Source organism: Gigantopelta aegis, chromosome 4, assembly GCF_016097555.1.
Source record: "Gigantopelta aegis isolate Gae_Host chromosome 4, Gae_host_genome, whole genome shotgun sequence".
Classification (NCBI taxonomy): domain Eukaryota; kingdom Metazoa; phylum Mollusca; class Gastropoda; order Neomphalida; family Peltospiridae; genus Gigantopelta; species Gigantopelta aegis.
Genome location: NC_054702.1, coordinates 65,093,689 through 65,107,850, shown reverse-complemented (window position 1 = coordinate 65,107,850; position 14,162 = coordinate 65,093,689). Strand labels below are relative to the sequence as shown.

Sequence of the window (14,162 nt, the reverse complement as noted above, 5' to 3'; positions counted from 1 at the left end):
GATTTCGAACCTATAACACTGAAGTCTAAGGAAGGAAGGATATGTTTTATTTAACGATGCACTCAACACATTTTATTTATGGTTATATGGCATTGGACATATGGTTAAGAACCACACAGATATTGAAAGAGGAAACCTACTCATGGGCTACTCTTTTCGATTAGCAGCAAGGTATCTTTTATATGCACCATCTCATAGACAGGATAGTACATGGCACGGCCTTTGTTACACCAGTTGTGGAGCACTGGTTGGAATGAGAAATAGCCCAATGGCGCCACTGATGGGGATCGATCAGGCAAGTGTTGTACCACTGAGCTACCTACTGCACTGATTTACATGTTATTCGGCCAAAGTGACTGGTAGTTAAAGACTGTGTACTGTCAAACACTTTGTTTGAAATGGCATCGAGTCTAATGATGGAAGGAAGGAAGGAAATGTTTTATTTAACGACGCACTCAACACATTTTATTTATGATTATATGGCATCGGACATGCGGTTATGGACCACACAGATATTGAGAGAGGAAACCTGCTGTTGCCACTTCATGGGCTACTCTTTTCGATTAGCAGAAGGGATCTTTTATATGCACCATCCCACAGACAGGATAGTACATACCATGGCCTTTGTTACACCAGTTTTGGAGCACTGACTGGAATGAGAAATAGCCCAATGGCTCCACCAATGGGGATGAATCACACAACAGGCGAGCACTGCACCACTGAGCTACCTACAGCACTGATTTACATGTTATTTGAAAGTCTTAGTGTTTTATCAACTCGGCCAACGTGACTTCTACAGAAATAGAAGTATTTTAACTGGTAGTTAAGACTGTGTACTGTCGAACACTTTGTTTGAAATGGCAATGATGCTAATGATGGACACGTGGACTAATAGTCCACCAGCAGAAATGTCGACCCAGTATATGTAATATTTAAAAACACAAACCTACTGCATGGTATTTTATTTACAAGTCAATTATGATTACAGAATAAAAAGCTTTTAAATTTTATTGAAAAAAAAAAAAAAAAGGAAAATTTTGTTTTAATTTATTTTAAAGGGACATTCCTGAGTTTGCTGCAATTTTTAAGATGTTATCGACTAACAGACTTTTTAACGATTGTAATTACATATAAAATATATTTTTCTTCATAAAATATTAGTGGCTGTATATTAAACATGTTTCTGGTCGTTCTAATATTTGTACTAGGTAAAATTTCATTTTATTTCCTAAAAATAATTTTTTGGTACATACAAAATTATTTGAAGACAAAATCCAGTTTGGGCTTCTTACAAATATTAAGACGACCACAAACACACTGAATGTACAGACATTGATATTCTAAACAAGAAAATATATTTAACACATAAGTTTAACCGTAGAAATATTTTATTAGTTGGAAACATCTTACAGTGCAGAAAACTCAGGAATGTCCCTTTAATAAAAAAAACTTTGGATGGTAAAATGGGACAGTAAAATTAAAAATAAAGCACAAATTTGAAAAAAGGTTTTATTCAAACATACAAAGGGAAGCAAGTTTATTTTCATATTAATGAAGAAAACTTGTCACAATAGAACCGATGGTTAAATAAATGGCAAATGGTTGACTAAAGCCGTCAGTCAGGATTGGGTGGTCTGTAACAGTTCAGAATGGGTATCACTTTATAAAGATAATATGGACGGAATTTCCCAGATATGAATATAAAATCAGTCACATGTAAAACCACAATGCCTTATTATACAATTATATATACAGCTATATAATAAGGGTTTATTTCTCATGCATTAAATGGATTCAAAATGCAAATAAATTACACAATAATAATGGTAATAAATATTACATTATAGAACTCTAGATTGGTATATATCTTTTTTGTGTGTACAAGTCAAAATATACTGAACCAAAGTAAAAACTTCACAATTGAACGGTTAGGTGCATACTTTATATATTCAAAACAAAAAGAATAAATATGGAAATATTTTGTTTTAATAACTTGTTCTAAATGCATGAACTGTAACAAGAGTTAAAAAAAAAGTTTGTTGTTGAACAACCCCACTAGAGCACATTGTTTTTATCATCGGCTATTGGATATCAAACATTTGGAAATTCTGACTCGTAATCACCAGAGGAAACCTGCTACATTTATCCCAATGCAGCAAGGGATCTGTTATATGCACTTTCCAACAGACAGGAAAGCACATACCACAGCCGTTGACCAGTTGTGGTGCACTGGTTGGAACAAGAAAAACCCCTATCAGTTGAACGGATCCACTGAGGTGGTTCGATCCTGCGATGCAAGCACCTCAGGGGAGTACTCAACCAACCGAGCTAAATCAAGAAGGCAATATAAAGAATTGGATGCGTGACTGTCCAAATGAGATGGTGTAAAGGGATCATAATTGTTCCTGTGAATGGCTAATATGCATGAAGTTCTGTATGCTGCATACAACCTGATGCGCAGGTGCTTTGGGATCGATCCCAGTCCATTTGGCTATTTCTCGTTTCAGCCAGTGCACCATGACTGATATATCAAAGGCCGTGGTATGTGCTATCTTGTCTGTGTTGCTGCATAAAAAGATCCCTTGCTACTAATGAAAAATGTAATGGGTTTCCTCTCTAAGACTAATGTACAAATTACCAAATATTTGACATCCAATAGCCGATGATTAATACATTGTGTAAATCAGTGTGCTCTAGTGATGTAATAACAAAACAAACTTTACACTTTAACAATCACACAGATACGGTAAGCGGATTTGATGGTCTTCAGCATGGTCTACCTGGCCTCGGTCAACCGAATGCTGCACACTTGTCCTAACATCGTAAATTATCAGTCAACAGTATCCCATTACTCGCACAACAACCATTACAGACAGCCCACCATGTAGCACACCAATAGCAATACCAATAACACATTGAACATTAAAAAGTGGTAGCATTGCAACCGTAGGTTTAAAATGATTTTTTGATGTGTTTTTTAATGTTGTTGGTACTTTATGCATAATACACTTTGAACATGAGAGACAATAGTATATTCTGAATGGTAAAGGGTATGTTTTAATTTCGAAATTGTCATTACAGTATTAAACAAGAGTACCGGTGAGGTACATGATATGCCCATCAGGAGTTTGATGGAAAACCGTATCTATATTAATGAATATGTTACAGGTATGATTCAATTCTAATTATGTGAAATTTTTGCACCAAGATGGATGAACAGTTTGTTTTGGACCACCCTCCATCCCAAATTGTTCCTACATATGAGGTTTGATGGTCCTGTATGTATCTGTATGCAAGATATGATTCAGACAAGGATTTACTGTTATGTGCAGTAGACCATGAAAAGTAGGTCACAGTAACCTAGTAACAGAATGTGACACACCACCATCCCAATTGTTCCTACATGTGAGGTTTGATGGTCCTGTATGCAAGATATGGTCCGGATAAGAATTTACTGTTATGTGCAGTAGACAGTGAAAAGTATGTCACAGTAACCTAGTAATAGGTTTGATGGTCCTGTATACGTCGGTATGCAAGATATGGTCCGGATAAGGATTTACTGTTATGTGCAGTAGACAGTGAAAAGTAGGTACCATCATCCCAAGTTGTTCCTACATGTGAGGTTTGATGGTCCTGTATGCAAGATATGGTCCGGATAAGGATTTACTGTTATGTGCAGTAGACAGTAAAAAGTAGGTACCATCATTCCTAGTTGTTCCTACATGTAAGGTTTGATGGTCCTGTATGCATCGGTATGCAAGATATGGTCCGGATACGGATTTACTGTTATGTGCAGTAGACAGTGAAAAGTAGGTACCATCATTCCTAGTTGTTTCTACATGTAAGGTTTGATGGTCCTGTATGCATCGGTATGCAAAATATGTTCCGGATAAGGATTTACTGTTATGTACAGTAGACAGTGAAAAGTAGGTACCATCATCCCAAGTTGTTCCTACATGTGAGGTTTGATGGTCCTGTATGCATCTGTATGCAAGATATGGTCCGGATAAGGATTTACTGTTATGTGCAGTAGACAGTGAAAAGTAGGTACCATCATTCCTAGTTGTTCCTACATGTAAGGTTTGATGGTCCTGTATGCATCGGTATGCAAGATATGGTCCGGATAAGGATTTACTGTTATGTGCAGTAGACAGTGAAAAGTAGGTACCATCATTCCTAGTTGTTTCTACATGTAAGGTTTGATGGTCCTGTATGCATCGGTATGCAAAATATGGTCCGGATAAGGATTTACTGTTATGTGCAGTAGACAGTGAAAAGTAGGTACCATCATCCCAAGTTGTTCCTACATGTGAGGTTTGATGGTCCTGTATGCATCTGTATGCAAGATATGGTCCGGATAAGGATTTACTGTTATGTGCAGTAGACAGTGAAAAGTAGGTACCATCATTCCTAGTTGTTTCTACATGTAAGGTTTGATGGTCCTGTATGCATCGGTATGCAAAATATGGTCCGGATAAGGATTTACTGTTATGTGCAGTAGACAGTGAAAAGTAGGTACCATCATCCCAAGTTGTTCCTACATGTAAGGTTTGATGGTCCTGTATGCATCTGTATGCAAGATATGGTCCGGATAAGGATTTACTGTTATGTGCAGTAGACAGTGAAAAGTAGGTACCATCATCCCAAGTTGTTCCTACATGTGAGGTTTGATGGTCCTGTATGCATCGGTATGCAAAATGTGGTCCGGATAAGGATTTACTGTTATGTGCAGTAGACTGTGAAAAGTAGGTACCATCATTCCTAGTTGTTCTACATGTAAGGTTTGATGGTCCTGTATGCATCGGTATGCAAAATATGGTCCAGATAAGGATTTACTGTTATGTGCAGTAGACTGTGAAAAGTAGGTACCATCATTCCTAGTTGTTTCTACATGTAAGGTTTGATGGTCCTGTATGCATCTGTATGCAAGATATGGTCCGGATAAGGATTTACTGTTATGTGCAGTAGACAGTGAAAAGTAGGTACCATCATTCCTAGTTGTTTCTACATGTAAGGTTTGATGGTCCTGTATGCATCTGTATGCAAAATATGGTCCGGACAAGAAAAAGTTAACAAACGGATGGATGGACAGACGGCTGGACAATGCCATACCATAATACGACCCATAGATGGGTGTATAAAAATACAGATGACTTTACATCACCGATAATTTATTTGTTTATATTTTAGGAATGTAGTTTCTATTTCGATTCAGTATATTTTATCTGTTTTCCCGTCACAAATTGTATCTTAGTCAGTTTTCTACTCTGAAAAAGAAGGGAGTTCTAAATATACTACGCCTATTATATTAAACTATATTTCAAGCTGTCAAGAACAAACACAAAAGTGAAAAAAAACAAGAAGGCAAAATATACTGGAAACCAAAAGAAACATAATATAATTTTTAGGTGTAAGGTCTCACTACACAGATGTCATCTGCCATTGAAACCCATGTTAAAATGCCCAACTTCAAATGAAGATTACCAATCGAACGGGTTCTCGTTGGCACTAACAACATACACCATTGCGAACATACATTATATAAGCATTTATTTTTACTCCAAAATAGAGAACATTTCCATCTCAGTTTTTTGCATCTGGCTGTAATACTGGTCCAAACAGGTGGTTCATTAACCGATTCACTCCGGCTGTCTCTTACGCTATACACCCATGTCCCAAAAGGTCAATGCACAATATTACAAAATAGCATGGGCAAAATACAGCCTGAAGGCTTACCATTAAACATACATATTGTTTTAATTCTTCACCATTTCCTAGAAGTGAATATGTGAACCATAACTTGTGTCACAATTAGGAACTATAATGGCCCATGATGAATGAACTCTCACCCGGAAGTGATCTGTGTAGTGAGACCTTACATTAAACTTTATATCAGTATTTTTAAAAAGGGATTTAGACGTTGAGATTCAGGAGAATTACAGGTTGATATACCGCTTGTCATTTCTCAAAATGAGCACTTGTAATCATGTAAACCTATTCTAACTACAAACTAACCATAGCCCTGATTTGCGTTTCTTTTGGTGATCAGTATGAAATGGACCATTGAGAATTGAGAAATGGGACTGAAATGCTACATACTTTAAATGGGGAGCCAATATTATTGCTATATGCATACAATGATTAAATAAATAAATAACTTCACACATTATCACACTAGAGTCATGTATGTACACACTGATATTATGAATTTACCTAGCTAACATATTAGCATACAGGTATATAAACATTCATCCATTATAAAATGAAATTTAAATGTTTGAAAGAATTGAGTTAAATGAAACAGAATCGTACTTCAAAATACCCTTTTAAAAAATATCTATGATGATGATCTTGACTATGTTGAATTTAAATGTAATATTCTGAACTCTTCGACACACATCACAAATGATGGTATAAATTTCTAACAAAATTAAGATTTAAACCAATCTAAAATTAATGATCTTAAGAATTTGTCACAGTAATGTATTTAGCTACGCCTGTCCAACTGTTGCAACATTTTTTGACAATAATGTGGCAATTCGGTGTCAATTCACGACAACTTTGCAACACATAAATCTAATGATATGGTAATATGTTTCTAAAGCCACAAAAAAATAAAAATAATATAAAATTAAACAAAAATGTACGTAGATGATAACCTATTTGGATTAAGCTGTATGTCATTACATAAGTTGAAGTGGCTGTCTTAAGTCATCTTGCTTTATTAGGCACATAAAATACGGCAACTTCTTGGAGAAATGGAGGTTTTATTTTTACTCCTAATATGCTACTGCATGATGCCAAGCAACTGCTAAAGGAGCCTGCATATGGTCATGTTAGTTGCAGTTAACATGCCAGTCTGATAAGGGTAACTATATCAAGATACCAGGGTTGACCAAATTTGTATATTTAATATGCTATGCTCTAAATCCAGCATTTCATTTTGAAGAAGGGTTGAAGATCGGGGTCATCAACAGACTTCTTATTGACGCCTGCATACACCGACTTGAGTAGTTCTGGTTTGAACACCTCTTCCAGTTTATTCACATACTTTTCCAGAGAAGCTACAAAATAAGATAATGCAATAAAAGTGGCACATTGACTGAAGTAACAATTATCCTATACTACTAGAGCATCAGTTTTCTTAACTTTTGATTTATTTATAGATTTTTGTTTTCAACCATAGTTTAACTTTATATTTCTCAAATATGTATTAATTTTAATAAGTAATAGATAAAAAGTGTAGGAGTATCTTTATAAGAGAACTGTACTGGTGCTAAGTTACTTTAAAAAATAGATGAGTAACAATCTAAATAAAAATGGGTTGAGAGCAATATTTGCTGATATATTTGATCAGTGAACTACATGTATTAAAAAGATTACTGAAACGTACTGCATGTATGTAATAATTTCCAAGGAATTAATGTTTTATTACAAGTTAAGTAAAACATGATGCATATTAAAATAAAATTGTCTTATAAAATGATTATATAAAAGAATATTAATTTTATAACAGTTTATGTACAAATAATGTGCAAGCAATGGACATACACATGCACATACACACACATTTATGCACTCACACACACATTTATGCACACACACACACACACTCTCTCACTCACTCACACTCTCACATTCACTCACATTCCTCTCTCACATACACTCTCACTGTCTCTCTCTCTCTGTCTCTCACTCACTCACTCTGTCTCTCTCTGTCACTCACTCTCTCTCTCTCACTCTCTCTCTCTCACTCACACACACACACACACACACACACACGGTACATGTAAGATATAACTGTTTACCTAATCCGAGAACTCTGCCATATGCTATCATATTTGGACCAAGTCTGGGGTCATCATACTTCTCTGCCTTCATGAGGAGTCGAATAATCTCACCAAATATGTACGCATCATCAAAGGATGGTTCTTTCGGCACAGGAAACTTGCTGTACATATCAACTGCTGCCAGTGGCTTACTTTTGCTCAACATTTCAGCACCCTCGATGTACGCATCGTGAATCTGCAAGCAGTAAGTCATATTATATAAAGAGGATGTTGAATGTTTCTCTGAAAATGCCAGAATTAAGTGTCCATCAAACATCCAGAAGTGCCCAAACTGAAGTCACAGCAGAAAGAAGTCCATGGGGAATGACCAGCATGGAAAAAGAGGTTTAGAAGGAAGGAAATGTTTTATTTAACGACGCACTAAACACATTTTATTTACGGTTATCTGGAGTCAGACATATGGTTATGGACCACACAGATACTGAGAGAGGAAACCTGCTGTTGTCACTTTATGAGCTACTCTTTTCGATTAAAAGCAAGGGATCTTTTATATGCACCATCCCACAGACAGGGTAGTACATACCACAGCCTTTGATATGCCATTAGTGGTGTTTTGGCTGGAATGAGAAACAGACCAATGGGCCCATCTGCGGGGATCGATCCTAGACCGACCGCGCACTTTACCACTGGGCTACGTCCTGCCCAGAGAGATTTAGAATGCATATATGTGGTGATGACATTGTGTACTTGAGACGTTACTGTTACATGTATCCGACTGTTTTGAAAATGGGTTGCAGAGAATTATTTTTTATTGTTGACCTTTTCTTTATTTGGGCATTTTATAATTATTTGAAAATTTAGTGGGTATGGTGGTTTTGTAAATATGTTTTTTGTTATTTAATAATTTTGGTATGATTGGAACAAATGATTAAATAAAAAGTACGGTTTTATATTTAGGAGTTTATGCCAAGAAGTCATAAAAAGAGTGTATTAACTAAAATTATAAAAAATACTGCGTCTTACTTTGGAGATAGTGAAAGACAGAGTTCTACAAATCCACTAGCCTGATGTCGGGACTAGTGCTTTTTAACACAGGGCTAGTGTCAAATGCAAAACCAGTAGCCCGATGGGCTAGTGGCTTTAAAACCCCCACAAAAAACCCCCACCGCTAGCTCACGATATTTTTTCTCCACTGACATATGTTTGATAAATGTTATTCTGACACTGGTCATTGCATAATGTCAACAAATCAATAAGTATATATTAATATTCAACTTAACTAGATTTCTATAAAATGCAGGAACAAGAAGTTTCTACATTGTCAATTACAATATACACAATATTAACTTTGTTTTCTTTTCGTTTAATGTAATTTGTTTTGGGTGGTTAGAAAAGTTGCTTACTCACTCTGGATTGGGGGGGGGGGGGGGGAGGTGCAAAAGCGAAAACGGGACAATGGTTTAGGATAAAACTTGACAAAATAGGGTAGATCATGCAGTTTTAAAAAAAACTAAATTATTAATTTATTTTTGAAACTTCATTCACCTGTACAGGTCGAGATAAATTTTCACTACATAATACTAAAAGATTTTTTTTTTTGAGGTACTACATTGTTTTTCAGCCTTATATAAAGTGTGTTGTAATTGATCAGAAATTTGGGCTAGTGCTTTATTTTGATGGGCTAGTGGAATTTACATACGCACTAGCCCTGTGGCTAGTGACTTTTTTTTAAATTTGCCATAGCCTGTGAAAGATACCACACATGCCTGACTTTCTGTTCGAGTAGACCATACGTCATTTATCGCTGGTTAATTTAGCATATAGGTGGGTTCTTTTCTTATTTGTAGCTGAAAAGTATGTTTGTCTCAGCTACCAACCTACATGTATTAAGTTAGTTGTCAGAGTTGGACTGAAGGGGTTATTTTGGGGTCTAAATTATTAGCTTTTATAGGTCTTTACAAACGTAGTTAGGAAATAAAACTAGAGCGTTAAAAGCGTAATGTTAGTGGAAAGGACTGGTAAAATTAAAAAAACTAATTCGTAATAAATGTATTTCTGTGATATTTTATGATATGTGTACACAAGTATTCTGACAGTACTGCTAAAGGAATACATGTCTCCTACTAGGACCAACACATTTTTGTATCTCCTAAATTCACGGGCACAAATCTGTGAAAAATTTGATATAACTACATGTATATACAAAATTTCATATCAATATCTTCAGTCATTGTCAATAAAAAGTCCGGAATTTCCCCCTCCCAAGATATCCTAAGTTCAAGGGCCATAACTCTCTCTGAAAAAAAGAAAGGTAAACTGCCATAAATGTCAAACTTGATCTGTAACAAAAAGTGATAAAGCTATAAACAAAATTTCAGCTCAACATCTCGAGATATTATAAAAAAAAATCTGGAAAACTGTATGTGGGACATACGGACAGACAGAAGGACGGAGATGAAACCTATATAGTCCCTTCCAGTTAGACCCGTATGGGATATCATCCCGTAAGACATTGTGTAGTGTGCCTAACTGGCAACAGCCTAGGTCTACATGGTATTATGTAATGATTATTGGTTTAGAGAGGGAGGGCACAAAAATATTAGTGATCTAGGGGTACCAAATAAGTCTCTGCTTACACGTGTTTAACTACATACATTTGCTATACTCAAACACCTGTGTTTAAGAAAAAACAGGTTTAATAAATTTGGCTATGAAAGTTTTAAAGCTCAAAGTCCATGCAAACATACATATGATGCCATTGAAATGACTTCTTCATAATATTTCTGTGCTTCATCCATTTGACTGGCTGCTTTCAGTGCCCGAGCCAGTCCGAGCCGAGGTTGGTAGGACTTGGGGTTCAACTCGACTGGTTTACTTGTCGCTGCTGGCTTGTCCTCTGTGGCTACAGCTGGTGCAGACTTCGCCTCAGGCTTTTTATCTGCATAGAGACGTGATTAGATGGAGATCAGTATCAGTGTTACAATACAGAGAGACGTATCTGATTAAAACGATGAATGAAAGGAGCTGCTTATTTCATGTAATAACACTTCAGCACATTTTAAAGGGACTGACCCTAGTTTCAGCCCATGAAAATGCACACTAAGTTTAGTTAATCTATAAACCTGTAACACATTTTTATAAAGTTACAATTGAGTGAGTGTCTTTGAAATGGTGAAATACCCTCTAAAAATAGACTAAAACTCTACTCCATAACTGTTACTTCTCAGATGGACATGCGTTTTTAAAAATATGAGAAATGCATTTTCTGATATTAAAAACACCAGGATGACCAAAAACACTTTGAATATATGGAAATGGATAATCTAAACAATAAAATCTAAGTAAAGTATGATTTCTGTTATCAAAAACGGCTCTAATAGTAAAAAATATGCATTAGTGTTTAAAAACTACAGGGTATGTTCCTTTAATATAATGGATGAACGACAGGAATCATTTTGTTTTCAAAATCTTGATTAAAGATACTTCTAGTTAATTGACAATTGATTTGTAACTACTGTTTAATGTTTTAAATTTCTGTAACCATCTTTGTAAATTAATTGTGTAGTGAATCGCAACACGATACTGAATAAAATGTTCCCTTAATGATTGTTGCCACCAAAGACCTCACTATATATACACATTTCTACTGACATTTGCGAGTGCGAGTGCGAATAATTTTAACATGCTCATATACCACTAGAGTTTCGAGCATGTCCATCCCAGGGCCTGTCTCTGGATAGTCAGTGACTTGCTCCGGGACAGAACAAAATTAAGGGGATAATTTTGAAATTTATATCCAAAAATTAAATAGTGGGCCTTTAAAATTTTGATGCGCATCTCTAATTAATATAATTAATAAAGAAAATTCTAGTCATTAAATTTGGTCGCTAGATTAGCAAGAATATTAAAAATATATCACAATTAGAAACTCACCAAATCAAAGTTCAAAATAACAAAGTTAATACTACCAATCCTGCCAATGGTGATAAATGTAACAGTGTGATTTGTTGTCATAAAATCTTGTTTCATCTGGCCAGTAAATTCCTGTAATATAGGGGCGGGATGTAGCCCAGTGGTAAAGTGCTCGCTTCATGCACAGTCGGTCTGGGATCAATCCCCGTCAGTGGGCCCATTGGGTTATTTCTTGTTCCAGCCAGTGCACCATGACTGGTATATCAAAGGCTGTGGTATGCGTTATCCTGTCTGTGGGATAGTGCATATAAAAGATCCCTTGCTGCTAATCGAAAATAGCAGCCCATGAAGTGGCGACAGCGGGTTTTCTCTCAACATATTTGTGGTCCTTAACCATATGTTTGACGCCATATAACCGTAAATAAAATGTGTTGAGAGTGTCGTTAAATAAAACATTTCCTTCCTTCCTGTAATATAATTTATATAATGTGAACTAGTGTCAATGTACCACAGCTCTACTGTACTGTGCTTGAAACAAGTGCGGGATCCTACTAAAAATAGGATAGCAATTTTTGGGCAGAACAAGGGTAGTCAAAGATAAAACTAGCAACTAGTGTTGGGAATCGGTGGACATTTCATTGCGGATCGTCCGTTATTAATCGCTTTACACCATCCAACTTTCGATTTTCAAGTAGGTTAAGAGTTATACAAACATAAAAAGGATTTGATTCATAAGCACCATGAACCTACTGTCCTGTTCACCTGTATATACATTATAAATTGCTAATTTTACCGTTAATATCTATTTAATATTTTTTTTTTTTTTTATGTACATGTAAAACCAAACCCCAATCCCAACATATTTACATCAATTCCATGACTTAATCTGAAGGAACAATTACCGTAATGTCATGTAATGTCAGTATGTTGATTGAAATGCGCACCATCTAGCAGTTTTAGCCATAAACTGTGAAATCCTTTTTATTTTCATGGGCTTAAATTTGTGTGGTTATGCTAAAAAGCACATTTCACTGGGTACTTAAATTTAAGCATTGAAATCGTAGCATCATAAATTTGTATATGTATACTAGTATGATATGTTCACTGTGTTCACAAATTCGTTGACTACACTATAGTCCACAAATTAATTGAATATTTCACTACCACAAACAGCATGTTACTATTGTCATCTATTGGATTTGATTTGGTGGTATACACCCCAGTGGTGGATCCAGAAAATCCATTTAGGGAGGCCTCCAATGACATGAAATGCCAAGGAACTTTGGAGGAGGTTTGGTTGGGGATCATAAAACAAATTTAAATTAATATATAATAAAATTATAACTGTTTCAAAATTTAGGGGGCACCCAGACCTCTCTCCCCCCCCCCCCCCCCCCCCCCACCCACCCCTTCTGCACCCTATTAAACCTATACAATTTACAAGATTCACCATGTGACATTACTGGTGTTAATGAAAAACTTGTGTGACATGAAACTAGTCCTACCTATTTCTCATTATAGACAGTGCACCACGACTGGTATATTAAAGGTTGTGGTATGTGCTATCCTGTATGTGGAATGGTGCATATAAAAAAAATTCTTGCTACTAGAGTAAAAATGTAGCAGGTTTCCTCTATAAGACTATATGTCAAATGTTTGACATCCAATAGGCAATGTGTTCTGTGTGTGTCATCAAACAAAACAGACTTCTAACTATTTAGTCGTACCTGTCATACAGGTTTTACTGGCAGGAAGTGGAGTAGAAGTCTTCCCTGGAGGTCCAGCCTGTAACAAAACAGTGTGACGAAAATTACAAACTCAGAGCTCATCATGTCATTATATCACTTACTAATGCAAAATACAAACACAACTACAATTTTAATAAACTCATATGTTATCATTATCAATGGGTATTGTCAATGGCCTCCATACAACATTACAAGTGTACCGCCATATTCTTTAATACTTTGTAACACAAAACCAGTGAAGCAGCATCCCATTGCTTGCTTATATGCTGGAGACTACATTTAATTAGTAATAAAAACATTTATGAGATGAGTATAGCCAAACAATATTGAAGAATGGAGTTGGAGCTACCTCTGGGTCAGCAAAATGTCACCAAATTATCTATTAAACTTTAAAATTTGCAAAAAATCCACCCAACACACACTTCATTTATAATTACATTAAATTTATTCTCCAAATTAAAATAAAATTTGCAATTGACAAATATGGCAAGTGACAAAGCTAGCCTTGGGAGTCCTATATGGCAAGAAAATTAATGTTTTGATAGTCTATTCTAAATACCTAACACTGCAGATTTAAACACTGTGATAAAACACCAAAGTTAAACAGAAATGAAATATCTTGTGTGTCCGTTTCTCACTAAAAGTATGATATTACAATATTATACTCTCCCTCCCACCCCAATCAAAATTTCTAGTTTAATGTTTCCAAGCT

At 35.7% G+C, this 14,162-nt stretch overlaps 1 protein-coding gene across 1 annotated transcript in view; it reads right to left on the bottom strand.

Moving 5' to 3' along the window:
• Window positions 1-5,798: 5,798 nt before the first annotated feature.
• Window positions 5,799-14,162, bottom strand: part of LOC121372183 — a 40,956-nt gene continuing 32,592 nt past the window's right edge. The window contains exons 17-20 of the mRNA XM_041498466.1: window positions 13,430-13,487; window positions 10,538-10,728; window positions 7,809-8,025; window positions 5,799-7,064 (exon numbers count right to left, since the gene is read on the bottom strand). Coding sequence (XP_041354400.1) covers window positions 6,925-7,064; window positions 7,809-8,025; window positions 10,538-10,728; window positions 13,430-13,487 — 606 coding nt within the window. The 3' untranslated portion in view covers window positions 5,799-6,924. The remainder of the gene's footprint in view (window positions 7,065-7,808; window positions 8,026-10,537; window positions 10,729-13,429; window positions 13,488-14,162) is intronic.